The sequence below is a fragment of the Taeniopygia guttata genome, chromosome Z, assembly GCF_048771995.1.
Source record: "Taeniopygia guttata chromosome Z, bTaeGut7.mat, whole genome shotgun sequence".
NCBI classification, from domain to species: domain Eukaryota; kingdom Metazoa; phylum Chordata; class Aves; order Passeriformes; family Estrildidae; genus Taeniopygia; species Taeniopygia guttata.
The window spans coordinates 25,720,230-25,733,973 of NC_133063.1; the positions used below are offsets into that span (position 1 = coordinate 25,720,230).

The 13,744-nt window shown below is 38.3% G+C and overlaps 1 protein-coding gene across 6 annotated transcripts in view; it reads left to right on the top strand.

Moving 5' to 3' along the window:
- The window catches only part of FER (FER tyrosine kinase), a 167,102-nt gene that overhangs the window by 144,709 nt on the left and 8,649 nt on the right, over positions 1 to 13,744 (top strand). For all 6 annotated transcript variants that reach the window (XR_012052731.1, XM_072921702.1, XM_072921703.1 and 3 more), the window contains 2 exons: positions 5,821 to 5,975; positions 9,668 to 9,790. Coding sequence is in view for 5 of the 6 variants with exons in the window: in XM_072921702.1 (XP_072777803.1) it covers positions 5,821 to 5,975; positions 9,668 to 9,790 (278 nt within the window). In the remaining variant the exon portion in view is untranslated. The remainder of the gene's footprint in view (positions 1 to 5,820; positions 5,976 to 9,667; positions 9,791 to 13,744) is intronic.

Here is a 13,744-nt window from a genome sequence, read left to right on the forward strand (position 1 = left end):
CCTTTTCCCAATAAAATGTATTTCTGACTTGGAGTCTCTCACTGGTTTTGCTTTCAAACCAGAACATCAGTGATAGAAGCTACTCTGCTTTAGATATTTTCTTTAAATCCAACATGCAGCCTTTGCTATCACTGATATATAATGGACAAGGGAATATGACCTTTGACCATATCTGGTTTGCCTCTTCAGATTATTCCAGTTTTGTAAACAAGTTAAATCAGTATTTAATGCTTCTGTACAGAGAAATCAATTACAGTTTGACATTATACTATATAATAAGATATAATAATAAAATTATTATAGAATTACTATAGAATTAATAGAATAAGGAAGACATTAATTGAAAACTAAATTCAGAATTAAGAACTAAATTGTGTGATTCTCCTGGTCTAAAAGGGCAAGGACACTCATTGTAACAAGACTTATGTTATCACACATAATAAAATAAAGTCATATTGTTACATTAAAAATGCACTTGTTATCAAAATTTTGTTCTCTACTGTTGTATCTCAGTTGGTTCTGTGAATGATGCAGTGAAAATTTTTGCTTGCAAAAATTCATCCTCTGAATAATACTATCTACTTGTATAACTGGTTATTGATATAGATGGCATTGTGATTGTAATTTAAGTCCACTGTAATTTTATCAAACACAAAATGTAAACTTGTGTTCTGGTACATTTTGGATAATGACTTTTTGGACACTTAGTTTCCCCTGTAATTCAGTAATGTCAAAGAGACTTGTCAGGACTATTACAAACCTTACATATTTCTTAAATGTACCCATATTTGTGTTTATGTTCTGTAATGCTTCTCTCAAAATCCAAGTTGCATGGAATCCAGCAGAGGTGTTATTCCTCTGACTTTCCTGTCCTTAAGTATTTCTAGAAGGTATATTTTGTTTTCTAGTCACTCTGATACTGTAGGATCTCCAGGAAGTTGCCTATCATCCACTCTGATGGCTGTCCAGACCCTTAGTTTTTCACTAAAATGGGCATACAAAAGAAATTGGATTGCAAACCTTTGTTTCAAGATACAGCATGAGAAGAAGAAAAAAAGAAGAATTAGACATTTTGTTCAGCATATTACATGTAATCAGTAGTGCACAGGAAAAATTGGTTATAAAAATGTACAGTGATATCAGTGCATAGAGGGCTGTTATAGACCAAAATTACTGTAATGCCTTTTTCATCAAAATAACTATTCAGAAGAATACAGGCAATAACTATTAAGTTCTAAAACAGTTGAGAAACAATGCAGATAAAAACCATTTAGATGATGCTGATAGGAATGTTTCTGTTCCAGGAGCAGGCATTGTGAAGACAACCTCAGAAATAGGAAAAAGGAGGGAGGAATAGATGATACAGCAATTTATTGCTTCATTTCCATCCTCATAGTCTACTGCTTTGATTCTCCTCAAAAAGTGCTCATTGTTAACTATTACCTTCTTTATCTTTCTTAAAATTGCTGGTATAGACAACTTGCCCTGCTAGGAAAAGGGAGGGCACACAGTAGCCTACCTAAATAAAACTTAATGTGTCAGTAGATCTGTAGAGTCCATTGAGTCGTATCTGGGTGGCAAACAGTAAATAAGTTGACAGATGTGTTCAGCTATTGCATACAATTTTTTTGGGAGTTGTTTTGTTACTTTTCCTTTTTTGAGTTCCTTTTGCAAAAATTTTAAGTCCTTCACTTAAGTGCAAAGCGCTTTATAAAGAGTGATTGAGGGTCACCAATGCTGTGATGTGGGTAGAGCTGCTTATTTTTGTAGTTGAGAGGAAGTGAGCAACATCTAGAACTGTAGATGGCAAGCAGAGCACCTGACATTATTGGAGTTTCTCTGGTTTGCCAGCACCATCTGTGGAGATGAAGATGGACTTGCATTATATATGAGAAACTGAGAGAAGCTATTAACATTGTAGTTAATATGGTTCCAATATTTTCATAATAGCTAAAATAATGTAAAGAAATAATTAAATCAAAGTAAAAAGGGGGAACAAAACTCAGAATGCATGCAAGGGTGGTCTTCTAACCCTCTAATATTTCTCAGTCTCTTATTAGGCACATGTTATTTGCTGAACTCTCCACGTACAGCAAAATTAGCATATGCATCTCAAGAAGGTTCTGAAATAGATTTAGGCCCCATTGTGTTTTGATTTAGACACTACTGGAAATTACATCAGGTGTATGAAGATGAGGTAGTATCTTACAGTTCACAAAAAAACCAAGCAATTTATCTTGTAATTTCACTTCCTTCCCCTTTTTTTATATTTAGGTAATAGACTATTTTCATTTAATTTAATGTGCAGAGGAGATAAACTGATCCTGTTCACTAATTAATTACTTGCTTTTATCACCTTAGAGTATTTTAACTGCGTGATCCAGGGACTGAATATAAAATGGCTAATTAGTTCAGTGAGGCAGTTTGTGCTGCTGGTTTAGTAATGAGGACTTTGCTCTCTAGTTTTGCTTTGCTTTAACTCATAGAATTGCATTGCAATGTTAGGTAGTACTTGCTCTGCAGATCCTGTGGGGTGTGGGGGGAAGGGGGGAGGGAGTGTAAGAATGTCCTTAGAGAAAGCTTTAGTAGGTTTATGTCTTTACTGACAGACATGAATTTATTATTTTAAAGTTATGGGAGTAATAGTTGCTGATGCCATTTTCTGTAATAAATTGTGTTGACCGAAAGCATCTTCTGTGTTTTTCTCTTATGTCTAAACTGAAAAATAAGAACATGCTTTTAAAGGAAGCATTCAGACATAATGAAGAACAGTGAAGAATTTACTTGAAAAATACTGAAAAGTCTTAACCAAACCCTCAGAATAATAGTAAAGAAAAAAAAAAAAAGCTGAGGTACCCATAGCTTTCAGTGTAATTGTTTAAAAAATTATTTTAAGCATGCAAATACATATAAAAATTATCTGTAAAATTAAGCAACAAATCACTAAGGATATGAAACAGATGTAAAATGACAGTACAAATACTAACAAGATAATCTAACATTGTTGCATTTGCATGCCTAGGGACTGAAATTATCACGTCTAACTTATTTTCTAAATAATGAGAGAAAGAGCATATCATACACAGGGTGATAAAAGAAGGCAGGTTTGCTTGTGTCAGAAGTAAATATATGAAGTGCTCACTTGATATATTTATTATTTATATTTATTAAGAGAAATTACATATTGAAAGTAATAGAGAGTATTATAGCATAACAAATGGGAGAGTTTTACCTAAAAAACGTAAAAGGTGTTACTACTGTGAGACTGAAAACATGTAAACATTTAATTTGTTCTTTGTGGTGTTAATTTATATATATCCTGAACAGAGTGTCAGAGTCTTTACGAACTTCTGCAAATACCAGTTGATTTTCATGGAAGTGTTTTAGTCAATTTTCAGTAGGGATGAAAAGCTTTTTCTCTACGTGATTCGGAATGAAAAAGAAAATTCATATATTTTATGTGCAAAGCTGACAAAAATTATGCAAACTGAGTGTAGTCTTTGTTTATAAGCACCATAATGTGAATATTATTTGCAGTCCATTTTCCCTAATAATCAGACTTATGCATGAGGAATAAACCTAAGTCAGCTCAGTATATAGATTTTTCTTAACCTGACTCAATATGTTTAAGTGCTAGGTCATACTTCAGGTAGGAGGATACCTGTGCTTTCAATTAACTTTACATTTTCTTTGAGATAGAACCTCATTACTTTTTCCATTCCTTATGTGCATCAGTTGCAAAATCTAGACTATATTGAGTAACATTATAAAAACTAATTACTGAAGTATGATTGGAACTTAAGTCATAAATTCTTGAAGTTCTGTGGTGATACTTTTTACACACTTGAGGATAAACAATAGCAGTTTGATTTTGTTTTGCAGCTCACTTGCTTTAATCAATGTAGCTGTATATAACCATACCACCACGTGCTAACATCAAACTATGTAGTAACGCACTGCACACTGAACAGTTTTATGTACTTGTGCACATCTTCAGCTGGTGCCTGTGAGTTCAGATTTGTTTTTTAGTGGTCCATCTTCTCAAGCCACAAAATAACTTTGTTTATATCACTCAAGCTCTAGAGATATTAATGTTTTTAGTGGCAGAAAATCTGCGTGAGTCAAATATGTTAAAATTTAAATCAAGTTATGATATTTAGGATCATATCTAGGCTCTGTCTACATATTGAATAGCATAGCCCAATATCAATATGGATGAGCTGATTAAAGTGGATGTATGAGCTTCAGCATCCTTAAACATGGCTCAAGACTTTTAGTTTGGGTTAAATTTGTCATTACTGTGGGTAGGGTTTGAAGCTGTTTACCACTGGTTCAGACCTCTCTGCATTAGCTGTAGAAACAAATTTCATAGAAAGAAAATTCTGTAGCTAGATAAACAGATTCCATGGACATCATGAGCAGAATTCTAAGTTAGTTTCTTCCAAGAGCAGCGTAGTTTGCATGCACCAAATTTATTCTTCAAAAAACAATGAACGTGCATTAAGTGCTCAGGGGATTCACTTCAGAACTGCATTACAGCTCCAATTCAAAACATCAAAGTTATTGTAGTTTTTCTGGAATATTCACGTAATCCATTTGTAAGCGTATTAGCTATTTAGCTGAGCAAAATCACAATAAGTTTAGTTTAAAAATATTTTGCCCATGATTATCATAATAGTTTAGAATTAATCCTCTTGCTTAACATATCTCTCGCTTTTTGTTAATTACAATGGGAATAATAAAATGTATTTTGTTATTTTGTATTTTAATCAACTATGAAACACTGAAATACAATATACATATAGTATGTTTATAATATATTATTAGCATGTAGAGAAGTCACAGTGGGTCTTTTCTCAGGTATTACTGCATGTCTCCTGATCTAAAAAAATAAACAAATTTGAGATAAAGGGAAGGAGTTGACTTTCTGAGCTTCTCATCCATCACTGAGCCAAAATTCCTTTTCTATGCTGAATAGCTTCTATATTTTGATAGAAACTCTAATGGACAGAGGGAAGATGGAGCTGTATCTCAGATTTCTCACTGAAACACACACTGAACACATTTCAGGATGCTTCTTCAAATTCTGTTTTGTTTTCCATAGGATCCAATTCATTAATCTGGGGTTTATTTTTGTAGAAGAATAAATGGAGGGCAGTTATGGCAGGTTAACTTTGCATGGCTGCCAGATCCCCACACAGATGCTTTCTCACTCCCCATCCTCATCAACAGGACAGGGAGATAAAATAAGACAGAAAAAATTTGGAGGTCAAGATGAAGGCAAGGAAATCACCTACCTATTACCATCATAGCAAAACAGACTGAACTTAGGTAACATGAATTTAATATATTGCAAAGTAAAGTAGAGTTGGATGCTGAAAAATAAAAGACAACAACTGAAGTACCTTTTCCCCTTCCCTTCTTCTGAGGTGCTCCTTCACTCTGAAATTCTTCACCTCCTCTCCCAAGGGGTGAGTGGGGAATGGAGGTTCTGGTCTGGCCATAAGAGCTCCTGTCCTCAGCCTCACACTCCTCCCCTGCTCCACTGTGACTCCCTCGTACTGCAGGAGATTATCTGCTCAGGCATTTGGAGCATCTCCAGCATTTACTCCCCTCACTTCTTCATAGGATTATTTCTGACTTTTTTTCCCTTTCCTCACTTCTGTTTCCCCACAACTGCTGTGAAGTATTTTTTACCCTTTTGTAAATAAGCCTCTGAGAGGCATGATCATCTTGGCTAAGGGGCCCAGTTGGTTTAAAGACTTCTAAATACTTTCAGACCTGTAAAAATGTGGGTGTTTATTTCTTTTTCTAATTTAGAGACCTGGCTGCAAGGAACTGCTTGGTAGGTGAAAGCAACATCTTGAAAATAAGTGATTTTGGGATGTCCCGGCAAGAGGACGATGGGGTGTACTCATCCTCAGGCCTTAAGCAGATTCCAATCAAGTGGACTGCTCCAGAAGCTCTGAATTATGGTAAGAACATAACTGGATTTTCTTGAAAAAAAAAAAAAAAAATCCAAACGTGTAGATACATATAATTCTTTTCTGACTGTTCAAATGTATGATATTTAAAATAATTGTAATATTTCTGTCTGATTTATGTAAAAAATACAGCTTTGCTGCCAAAATACAATAGGGCAGCAACATCAGAATTGCTATTATGCAGCAATAGCAGAGTGCTTTGGTTCTGCTGCTGACTCATTCTTGTAGACAGCCTCGTCAGTCATCTAAATTATGATTGTTAGCAAAATGAATGGCAAGTTCTGCATATATATGGCCCCTCATTGAAAACAGTAGAAAATGTTAATGTACTGGAACACTGTGTTAGATAATTAATTGCATTGGTGAAATTTACAGTCATTGTTTTATTTTGGGGGGTTTTTAACTGCAGGTTTTCTTTACCTGCATTTTTGTGTATCACTAGGTTGTTATATTGGGGATAAAAATTCATTCTTTATCGCTGAGGGAAGTGGTCCACACTATATGGGTAATAATTCCAGAATAGAAACAGAAGCTGCTGCTCTTATGTTTTTTTTGCTTATATGAAACTATAAAAAAAGTTCTTCTAGGTAAAGAGGGCTCTGAAGAAGCAACACATTTAATAAATGTATATTTTGAATATACTTTTTTAAACCAGTTCTTTAGTTGAGTACACATAATTAAAATATTTTTGAGTTCTTTATTTGACGTGTCTATAAATATTTCTGCCATCTTTTAAATTTAGACTTTTTTCAGAAATTGTGCATTGGAAATCATAAGTTTGTGAATTATGATTGATAGCAGAATGCTTCCTCTCATTAGCACTTTTGCAGCAGTTAATGACATAACACAGTAATGCAGATCTTCCCTTTAAAAGGCTGACTGTAAATTCAGTTTAGTACTTGATTCTGTATTACCAATTATCCTAAGAGAAATTAGTGTTGCCAACATTCACTGGTGAATGCTTTGCTCTGTTGGGTGTTTGGTCTACTATAAATGGTGTTTTGGGTTTTTATTTTTGTTATTTTGGAAATGCATACAGTGTTTTTGATATATTATGAAAACCTATCCTTATAACTATACGTGGTCCAGTTGGCTACATTTAGCAGGGAGCAGGCTCTTGTGACAGCACCTTCACTTTGTACTGCTGAGTCTGTTTTTCTTCCGCACTGTACAGGAGAAGAGGGGATTTTTGATTAACATTAACTTATTTTGTGTTTCCTAAAGCACATACATATTCCAGCAGCTATAAAATGAAAAATATTCATCTTCTGTAATGTTTGGGAAATAAGCTCTCTCAAACATGTTAATATGTTCAGCAGTCAATATTCAGCTTTCAAAATGTCATGAAAGATTTCTCTGTGTTTTTGAAGGATAGTTTTTTCCACTCCCTTGAAATATATTAGTAGAACTTATTGGATTATGTTTTATTGTTTTCCATTCTAATAACAAGGTTGTAAGAATTGCACTGAATTATGTAGGTAAGACTGGAGGTTTTTAAGGTATCAAAATGAAGTAAAACTACATCTTCAGTATTTCAAAACTAGTTGGTAAACACTAGCCAGGTCAGTCCTGAATATCAAGATTCAAAGGTTGGAGGAAAATGAGGAATAGGGTCATTTGGCCATTACATGAATGCTAGTGTTAAGCTAATGTGTTTAAGAAGCTACAGAAAAGTTCCTTTTTTTAGTCTCTGCTGAAGTCACTGTATGTGACAAATTAAGAGTGGTCATTAAAGTATGTTAATTTAAGAAAAAACACAAGTAGTGAAGGCAAGAAACCAGTCTAGGGCAAATGTTGTGGTTCCAATACAAATTGTGTTAGAAGTCAGAAGCAAAATTCAGATGTCACTGGAGTTTTTGAGAAATGGAAACTTTGGTTCTGTGGGTGCTGTTCAGAGCCATTCTACACCATTATTGGGAAAGCAAATCCCATCACTCCAAATGTCTCCCCTTTCCTCCTTCTTCCCCCACCGAGACTGATGTCACATGGTCTGGAATATCCCTTTGGTCTGTTTGGGGTCACCTGTCCTGGCTGTGTCCCCTCCCAAGGACCCCCAGCTTCCTCACCAGCATGGCAGTGTGAAAAGCAGGGAACGCCTTGGCTCTGTGCAATCAAAGCAATAACAAAAACATCTCTCAATTATCAACCCCGGGTTCAGCACAAATCCAAAAGACAGCCCTGTACCTGCCACTGTGAGTAGAATTAATTCTACCCCACCAAAACCAGCACATGTTTAGGATAATTATGGGGTATTTCTGCTTCCTGATCATTGAAAATTAAAATACATTTAATATGTATGTTTTCCCCCTACAATATTTTGAGTTATTTGTGATGTTAACGTGGGGAGGACTTGGATCTTCTAAACAGATCTTTTTTTTTTTCCCTTCAGAAAATGTTATAGCAGAAAATATAATTAACTGTACAGAACTTGCACTTTCTTTAAAAAAAAAGAAAACAGCTAATCGCCTACCTTGTATTTGCTGAATGCTTTCAGTGAAAAGTGTTAAATTACTGGATGCCCAGCTGTGGGGAGTTGATACAGAGACAAGAAAACGAATCTTACTCCAAAGAGCATAGTGAATATCTATAATTGTCAGCTATGAGACACACAAGCTAACATAGCACAGCTGGAAGGGATATTTAGCCTAAGAGTAAACTGAGTTTTCTGACGTCAGAACAGTTGTCACTGTCATCAACTGTCACTATAATTTTTCCTTTTTTTCTTAGTCAGGAGTGGCTTAGCTTGGCTTGTTTGATGATTACAGATAAATAAACAATACATTCACAAGTGTTGTTTTTAAAGAATACAGACATGTAAATACAAATTAATAGTATACAACAAGGAAGAGCAGTCATGAAAAATGTTGAAAGTGATGTTGAAAATGGACTTTTAAGGTAACATTTTCACTGATTCTGCTGTAAAAGGCTTTATAGTCTTAATTTTGTAATGTGAATCCATCAGGGTCAATAGAAATATCTGCTCCAAAATCTACTCCTATTTCCGGTAGTAGAAAGCTGTAATTGCGCAAAGAGGCTTGGAATTCAATTGTCTATCAATTACCTGTTTTGCTATCTCTGAAGCATAGTTGGAGGCAACTGAACCAGCAGGCCTGATTTTTTTTTTTTTTCAACTGATTGGGTGTGTCAGTTTGGCAGTATCCAGCCTTACTTAGATTTTCAGAGATCAGTTTCCCAAAGCATGAGAACCAGGCCTTCTTCACACTTAGAAACAGTGATGGTGGTAGCTCCTCTCAGAATTACTGCCATGCTAAAATGGAGAACTGGAAAAGGTAATTTTTAAAGAATATTTGGAATTGAACGCAGTTGTAAATGAATGGGAAAACCCTGAAATTTTTTTGTCCTTTTATATTAAAAGAAAAATATTTTTATACATTAAGAAGGAAATAAATTCTTGCATGACAGACATGTGTGGTCTGTATATAATAGTAGAACTAAAGGTTAGCTTATGTTACGCCAAAGTATTTGCTTTAATATAATTTTTTCTTTCTTTGAAACACTGGGGACTGTGAAATCTGTAGAATGTTTTATTAATAGCTACAGCTTTGTTTTGCCTGAAGCTCGCCAGTATAACACTTCTACTTTTACAGGAAGTTTGGGCCATAATTATTTGAAACACCAATTTCGCTGTATGTTAAGTTGAAGGTTTGCTTTCCTTTTCTTAGGGAGATACACATCTGAGAGTGATGTATGGAGCTTTGGAATCCTTCTGTGGGAGACCTTCAGTTTAGGAGTATGCCCATACCCTGGAATGACCAACCAACAAGCACGAGAGCAAGTTGAGAAAGGTAATTATTCATAGGGAGTGAAAGAAATGCAGGATAAATTATAAGGATTCAGTGTAAAATAGCCAAGAAATAACATACAAGTTTTGTAGCAACTTTAGCAAAAACAATATGAGTGTCATGGTATGACACTGGCACAATGCCAGTGTCCCCATGAAAATGCAATCTCTCAATTGAATGCTGTGAAATGCAATCGAGAACAGAGCAAAGCAGGCCCAAGTTCAATAACAAGAAAGAACTTTATTAAGCGACTACTACTATGGAAGGAAAAAGAAAAAAAAAAAAACACACACACAAAAATCAAAATGAAAACTTCCAAAGCATTCCTCCTCCCACCACCCAATTCCAACAAACCACAGTGAGACACAACCTGGACCCAGATCAGGTTTCCACCCTCCAGAAATCACAGACCCCCCAAGAAACACAGCTGCCACACCCTGTGCTTCCATGTCACACATGGCACCGCCCGGAGAAAAAGTTTGCCAGTGGTGACCCTCTCCTTTCCATGCACAGCGCTCTCACCACCAATGCATGGATGGACAGACTGCTTTTTAGGATTTTTCCTTTCAAGGATGCCCTGCCAAGAGGGGAAAAACAACAGTTCAGTTTTTTGGTTTTGGGATCACAGTCCCCCCCATTTTCCCCTGGGGCCGAGGATCCACGAATAGAGATCTTCTTCTCTTCTTCCTCTCTGAAGACAGGGGGCACCACCACAAACCCCTTAACTTTTCTCTGTTCGCTCCACTTCTGTCTTTTCCCAGCTGAAGCATGGTCTCTTTGGCTCACCGGCATCCTCCTAAAATACAGTCTCTCTTGGAAGAGAAGATCAGTTCAGTCTGTGGCTACCAAGAAAAAGTCCAGCCAAACACCACTCCATCATCTCCTCCCACCTAGAATTTCTCCTTCTAACATCCCAGGGTCCAAGCTGTCTCTCTTCCTCTCTTTTAAACCGAAGAAAAAGATTTCACAAAGCTTTCATTTCTCAGGAAGGGTTAAAAGTCCCGACTCCCAGAGATGGCTTGCTGCCCAGGCTCCAGCTCCCACAGCCCGGCTGGGCACCTTGCGACCCCCCCGCTCTTCTCCTTCCCCGCGGTGAACTGCTGACAGAACTGCTGCTGTCTCTTTCTCTCTTTTGAGAGAGAGAGACTCTGGGGGGGAACGGAGACATCCCAGATTTCTCCACCCTTCCATCTGCAGGGGGGTTCCAGTCCCTCCACCCTTGGGCCTACCTCAGTCAGGCCATGGGCCGGGCAGGGGAGAGTCCTGCACTGACCGCTGACTGGAACCCAAGAGAGCGAGTTCCCCTGGGAATTCTGCTTTTAACCCCTCTGTGTTCTCAGAGGCGTGTCTACCTTCAATTGGTCAATGTCCAAATTGACCTCTTCCTTCCGGAAAAATTCTTTTTCCGTGTCAAACCACGACAATGAGGTTTCCTAAACTGCTGAATCTAGCTCTCTAGGAGGAGTAGGGTGGTATATATAGTCCATTTGAAAAAAAAGGAGGACACTGACCAGTAACTTAAAAGTTGGAAGACTTAGAGCATGCTGACTTTCATTGTTGCAGAACTACCAGGTGAGATGGAAAGGAGGGATTTACTGCTGTGCAAAGCAGAAGCTTGAACAGAATGAATTATTTAAGATTATGCTAATGCAGGTATAAATATTCTAAACTGCCAGAAAAAAATCTCTATCATTCCATCTTCTTTATTAAATCATTTCACAGAAAGATTTAGCAATTATGGTGGAGCATGGTGAGCTAGTTGAGCATTGCAAGCTGCATTTCTCTTTTACAAAATAATCTAAAGGCTTTTACTTAAAATAGCAAATAACTATGAGCAGGATTTCTGGAGTGTGATTTATTTTCATTGTCTTTAGTGGCATGTCAGAACTATTCCTTCCCTACATAATACTACTGTATAATTTATAAATATGTTCTAAGCTAGTAAAACTTCCAAATTATGTAAAACAAAACAAATGACAAACAAAAAAACTCTGGTTTGCTGATTTACACACATTGTCAGTGTTTTTTATAGTTTTATAAGCACTGTAGGTGATAATAAAGTTTCTCCTTAAAGGCCAAATCAAATCTTAGAGACCAAGCCATTTTTGTTTGAACTTGCATGCATTCATCCAGTACCTAGAGCAGATGTGTGCAGTACAAAAAAACCCAAAAATATTTCTCAGATTTTCCAGTTCAAGAGGTCAGTGTCATGGCACTATTCTTTAGAAAGGGACATACAGAGACTTGTGCGATGAGTCTGGGGTCACTGCTGCATTTAGCTCTGGATCCAGTGCACATCACTGTGCACTGCCTGTCATTTGCTCAGAGCTACATGTGGTAAACAATTTGTGGAATCACAGACTAAAAGAATGGCTGAGGTGGGCAGGGAGCTCTGAATGACATCTGGTCCACCCAGCTGCAGGATCACACACAGATGGCTTTTGTATCTCTCTAAATGAAGATGCCACCACCTCTCTGGGCAGTCTGTGCTCAGTCACCCTGACAAGGAAAAGTGTTTCCTGATGCTGAGGAGGAATTTCCCATGTGTGTGCTCATCACCTCAGTGTCCTGTCACTGGGCATGGAAAGAACCTGGACCCACCTTCTTTGCGCCCTCCCTGCAGGTGTTTATGTAGATTGCTGAGAACCCCCGAGCTTTCTCCTCTCCAGGATGAGCTACTCCAGCTCACTCATCATTTCCTGATAGGAGGTGTTTCAGTGCCTCACTCACCTTGGTGATCCTTCATGAGACTCTCTCCATTTTGCCTGTGTCTGTCTTGTACTGGGGAGCCCAGCACTGGACCCATCACTCCAGACATGGCTTCAGACTGTACTGAACAGAGGGGGCAGATGATCTCCTTCAGCTGCTGAACACTCCTTCCAGTGCAGCCCAGTGTGCCATTAGCATTCTTTTCTGGTGTCCAGCAGGAGCCCCAGGGCCTTTCCTGCCCAAACTGCTTCCCAGCAGGGCATTCCCCACCAGTGCTGGTGCCTGGGGCTCTTCCCAGCTGCAGGACTTGGTTCTTTCCGTGGTGAACTGCTTGAGGTTCCTGTCAGCCGCTTTCTCCAGCCTGTCTGGGTCCCTCTGGACAGCACCACGACCCTCTGGTGTATCAGCCCCCCTCAGAGCTCGGTGCCACCAGCCAGGGTGCACCACTGCTGTGTCACCTTCACTAAGGATCCACAGCCTTAATGAAGGTGTGACACAGGATTGGACCCTGGAGCTCCACTCAGACTTCCATACCACTCATCACCTCCCTGCAGGGCTCACTGTTCAGCCTCAGTTTTCAATCCACCGGGGTGTCTGGTCATCTAGACCATAAATTCAGAGGTGTCTCTGTGGGGTTTTTACAGTGAAATCCCCTCATGTACCAGGCCACCCATCTCATTGAAGAAGTTTCTCACATTTGTCAAGCATGACTTGCTCTTAGTGAAACCATGCTGACTTTCTGCATGCTTACTCCTGATGACTTCCTTCTACAGCCTGGAAATTGTTTCCAGCATTAGGTGCTCCATCACCTTCTGGGATTGAGGTGATGCTGACCAGCTTGCAGTTCCTTGGGTGCTCTGACTTGATAGGAGTGACACTTGCTTTATTCCTGTCTTCAGGTACTCCCCCCAGTAGTCAAAGTGATGCATGAAGGTGATTTGGAATGGTGTGGCAGTGACATCAGCAATTCTCTCATCACTCATGAGTTCATCAGAGCCCCTGGACTTAGAACTTAACTCCAGTGTGCTTAAATATTCTCTGACTAGGTCCTCTTCCACCAAGGGTACATCTTCCTTGTTCCAGCCTTTCTCACAGATCCCTGGAGCTTGGGATTCCTGAAGGCTGGTTTTGCTAGTAGAGGCCGAGATGAAGAAAGCGTTCGGTAGCTTGGCCTTGTCCCTGTCCTATATTGCTGAGTTGCTCAGTGCCTCATTCTGCAGTGGGCACAATTTTTTCAAGCCTTCCTTT